The sequence below is a fragment of the Micropterus dolomieu genome, linkage group LG01 (assembly GCF_021292245.1).
Source record: "Micropterus dolomieu isolate WLL.071019.BEF.003 ecotype Adirondacks linkage group LG01, ASM2129224v1, whole genome shotgun sequence".
Classification (NCBI taxonomy): Eukaryota; Metazoa; Chordata; class Actinopteri; order Centrarchiformes; family Centrarchidae; genus Micropterus; species Micropterus dolomieu.
In genome coordinates, this window is record NC_060150.1 from 23,471,610 (window position 1) to 23,476,375 (window position 4,766).

At 44.6% G+C, this 4,766-nt stretch overlaps 1 protein-coding gene across 1 annotated transcript in view; it reads left to right on the forward strand.

The window, feature by feature from the left end:
• The window catches only part of LOC123979751 (uncharacterized protein DDB_G0290685-like), a 6,440-nt gene extending 2,285 nt beyond the window's left edge, over nt 1–4,155 (forward strand). Inside the window, exon 3 of the mRNA XM_046063813.1 lies at nt 2,568–4,155. Within this exon, the coding sequence (XP_045919769.1) occupies nt 2,568–2,634 (67 nt within the window). The 3' untranslated portion in view covers nt 2,635–4,155. The remainder of the gene's footprint in view (nt 1–2,567) is intronic.
• The last annotated feature ends 611 nt before the right edge of the window (nt 4,156–4,766 follow it).

The following is a 4,766-nucleotide window of genomic DNA, read 5'->3' on the forward strand; positions in this document are numbered from 1 at the left end:
GCTGAACCTCAGGACTGAACCTCAGGACTGACGCTGAACCTCAGGACTGACGCTCAGGACTGACGCTGAACCTCAGGACTGAACCTCAGGACTGACGCTGAACCTCAGGACTGACGCTCAGGACTGACGCTGAACCTCAGGACTGACGCTGAACCTCAGGACTGAACCTCAGGACTGAGGCTGAACCTCAGGACTGAACCTCAGGACTGACGCTGAACCTCAGGACTGACGCTCAGGACTGACGCTGAACCTCAGGACTGAACCTCAGGACTGAACCTCAGGACTGAACCTCAGGACTGAACCTCAGGACTGAGGCTGAACCTCAGGAATGACGCTCAGGACTGACGCTGAACCTCAGGACTGACGCTGAACCTCAGGACTGAACCTCAGGACTGAACCTCAGGACTGAGGCTGAACCTCAGGAATGACGCTGAATCTCAGGACTGAACCTCAGGACCGACGCTGAACCTCAGGACTGAACCTCAGGACTGACGCTGAACCTCAGGACTGAGGCTGAACCTCAGGACTGACGCTTAACCTCAGGACTGATGCTGCGTCTAGACGCTTTGGCTCAACTCCGTCTGACCTGCCGCCTCTTCTTCTTCTTCTTCTCCTCTGCGGTCCTCCTGCAGCAGGCTCCAGCTGTTTTTACGTGTCGGGAACACCTGACGGCCAGTAACGAATTTAACCCTAACCCATGGCGCAGTCACCATGGCAACCGCCGCAGGCTCGCCTTAGAGATGACATCACTTTCATTACCTTACATCACGTTCCCTCACCTCGTGTTTTTATTGGCTTTTACTTTAATAGGGCAGCGTAAGACGCCCCTCCCCCCCTCTGCTCTGCCGTGCTCAGGGTAGCATAACATAAAGTAAATGGCTTCAGCTGACAAATTCATTTGTATTTAATCACATGTATTTTTTTGGGAAACAGCATTTTCCACATGGTGTGAAATCACTTTAATATGTGCAAATTACAGATTAAATAAAGTAAAAGCAGGAGGATTATAGATCTGTGTCGTAGTAAACCTGCCTGATGAGATCAGCTTTCCTATCATTTATTTCTCAGACTTTTAAACGGGGGGGGCATATTACCCCATGTTACCCTATATCTCTTTTAACAAATTAATTAAATCTTTATTCTGAGAGAAGGGATTTTGGTGCAGAGGGAACACACAGAACAGCTTACAACAAAAAGACACGAATGACAGTGACACTGTCGTGATGGTTTTCCAGCTGTGACTCACTGATGTTTTCTAACACGCCTCTTTGTCGAGGGCCTCACTGTTGCTAGTAGGGACGTCTAAGGGCTCATATCAAGGGCTGTGACGAAACACCTGGTCTACGCGACGTGATACAAGGTACAAGGTCAGTCATTGTTCAGCACAAGGCTGCATAACGAAATGAAATTTGTAGTTCGTTCATGCTGCACACACAACATATAATAAAGTGTGGGCCTATATCAAAATAAAATAAAACAATATATACAGTTATTTATAGACATATATAGGCTACATGATAATGCAGTATAATACTATTTTGTAGAAATATTCATCAATGAAATATTCAATTGTGCTTGAACCTTAATTTCCTGCATTCTACAGACATTTTCTGCACCGATTTATGCTCCAAATGTCTTCATTCATCTACCAGGATTATAATAAAAATATTATAGTATAGCAGTAGTGTGTTAGTAATCAGCAGCGTGTTCTTTTCGCCTAAGTTAGGCTACTTTTTTGGACAAATCTATTTCTTCTATATTTAAATTGCATTTCATGTTTTTTTTATTGTGCCAGAAAACCTTTTCTCAGAGTTTTTTTTACATTTCTTGTTGCCAGCTATTTTTCAAAAAATACCTTTTAGCAAATGCTTTAAAAAGTGATGGGGACAAAACCAGCCATTTCAAAAAGGGGTGGGGACATGTCCCCAGCGTCCCCCCAGCGTCCCCAGCGTTCGAGCCGTTAAATCAGAGAGAGGCCCAATCCCAGCGTCCCCCCAGCGTCCCCCCAGTATCCCCAGCGTCCGAGCCGTTAAATCAGAGAGAGGCCCAATCCCAGTGTCCCCACTAAGCCCTGAACCCTGAACCCTCACAGACTTTACTGACGTCTCTTGGAAAGTGACTGAGTTTAAGAGGCTGTGAGGGCTCAAAATGCTGTAAACAGGAACGGGACGGCACTTTGCCACTTTATCACGTTACCATGACGACGCTGAAACACGTTACAGCCTTTTTATTTTATGTTTTTGCCTGATGTTTAAGTCCTGCGGGCTCTCGCCCTGCAGACTGGAGGAGAGGAAGCCTAAATATCTATATATATTTGTAATTAATCAAAACACTGTCGTTGGTCAAACAGCATCATCAAGCAAAAACTAAAATAAATAGTTGAATAAACTCAGTGTGTCATAAAGTGACTGCATCCCTCTGACTTCATGTGTTCTATGCAGCATCTTAAGTTAAGAAAACGTTGAACCATTTTGACGTTGGTGTCGATGCTTGTTTGTTTACTGTTTTCTTCCTCTGAAATGGATCGCTGTGAGCATCTGTGAGATCTTTGTACTCGTTCTCTCCAGCAGCAGCAGGCCGGACTCGTCTCAGGACCCGGCCTCCTCTGGGGCCCCTGACGTGGTCTGCTTCTGACCGTGGAATGTGTCCAGACCTCCGTTGCTTCCTGCTGTTGCAGTGGAAGGATGCAGTGGCTGTTTTTGAACCCTTTTCCCGGCCTGCTTCCTGCAGTCTTTCTCTCCCCGGAGGAGGTCCAAGGAGTTTGCTAAGAGTAACCCCAGAGACTTTGAGCCCTCCATCCACAGCCCAACTCAACCGATGCTGAGCACAGCGGACCGGACGTGCTGATCACAGCGCGCCAGAGGAGCTACTTCCCTGATTTTTGGGTAACGACAAGTCATTATATCTTCGGTATTTTGAACTGACCGTACATATAGGCAGGCAGCCAAACACAAAGGCGCCACAAACATTCTACACATATTTGAACTACAGAGTGACCAACGAGGAGTCGATGATGGAATCCAGCTCCACACGGCCGGGGCACCTTTTCCGGTTGCCGGGATGGGAGCGGTTCGGTCTCAGGGGTTCAGTGTTGTTTTTGACTGGTGTTTCCTATTCTGTACACGTTTGACAAACGTCCACCTGCATCCGACTCGGCCACTCTGATACCGCATAGTCTTAACAGATCAGAGCGAGCAGTAACACCACGGAGCTTCCCACCGCGGGGGACGCCTGGTGCCGAGTGCTGAATAGTTCTGTGCGCGCTACTTTAAATTCTAGTTGCTACGCATGCAGGACCGGGAAACGGGCAGTTGCCTCTGCCTTACACAGCCTGCACCGAACGCTCAAATGCGGTTTCCAAATTTAAACCTTTACCACTCTCCAACGCCCGCCAGACCCCGGTCTGGGACCGCATGCTCACACGCAGCTACAAAATCGACACGACCCTGTGAGAAACTAGATGACCACTTCTCCCAGACATGAGAAATGCAAATCCTTCAAACAGCAAAGTAGCAAAGATTAAGACTATGAATTAAAATAGCTAATTCCAAGCACCCCAACCCAGATGTGGGTAATTCCCAGAAGTGTGTTCACACACCTATGAATCTGTAGTAGCCAATAAAATTAGCTGTACACAGGTTTTCTTAACAAATCCACTGTTATGGAAATATTGTTTGACATTAACATATCACACCCTCACAGGGAAAAACGCTCTATCACACAACAAGTCTTACCTTACGTGTACATAGAGGCCATTGTGGTACCCAGTGGGGGGCTTGGAGTAACTTTACAGCTGAGTTTGAATCACGTCTCTGTTGATGTGGTTTGTACATTTAACAAAAATGTGGAGAAAGTGGATCCTTTTATTACAATCAGATGTTAAAGCTTGTGACCAGTAAATATTGAGATATTTACATGTGATTGTCTGAAAGACTAATTTAACTCATTTTAGGGAATCAATTTACAAATAAAGACCAAACTCTTTATTATCAATTTCTTTCCGGTAACAGGACCACTAGATTGGTGAGTAATCACACACTTGGAAAAGCTTTATTAAACCTTATATGCAACACATCTGTTCCAAGAGATTGTAACCTGTTAATGTGTTTCTTCTGTTTTGTCCCTGACAAATAAAAAACTACATTTCAGATTTTACTTTTCGCTGATGTCCTGAGTTGCAGCTTGTATTTGACCTTGAGTGTATTTAGATTGTTGGTACAGTGAGACACAGTAACATCTAAAACCTATTGTGGCAAAGCTTCTCTTAGCGACCATGGATCAAAGTGAACTGATGTCACAGACACAAGCTGACAGAAACGTCTCCAAACATACCGAAGAGTAAATATCAGGAAGTCTAAAGTTATACTGTGGCGTCCACATGGCCGCCTCTTTACTAATCATTAGTGATCCTTAGTAGGATCTGATTATTGATATTTGTAGGAGAGTAGACAAGCTACAGAAGATGTTTATCATTAAATACATAGAGAAGATTCACACAGCCAGGTTGTGATCATTACACACACTTAGCACAGAGCGTGAAAGTGGAATGAGTGCGGCTGCCGGCAGGTTTCACTTACACGAATATGAGAATCAAGAAAATGACCACAGCTTCACCTGAATTTTACAGATATGTTTATTGAATACATGGAGGTGAAAATATAAAGTCCAATAATGATGATGAGAAAATAAATCAAAGAAACTTAACAAGGACATTGTCAAAGATAATGTTGGAATAATCTGAATTATAACAAAATCATCAGAAGAGA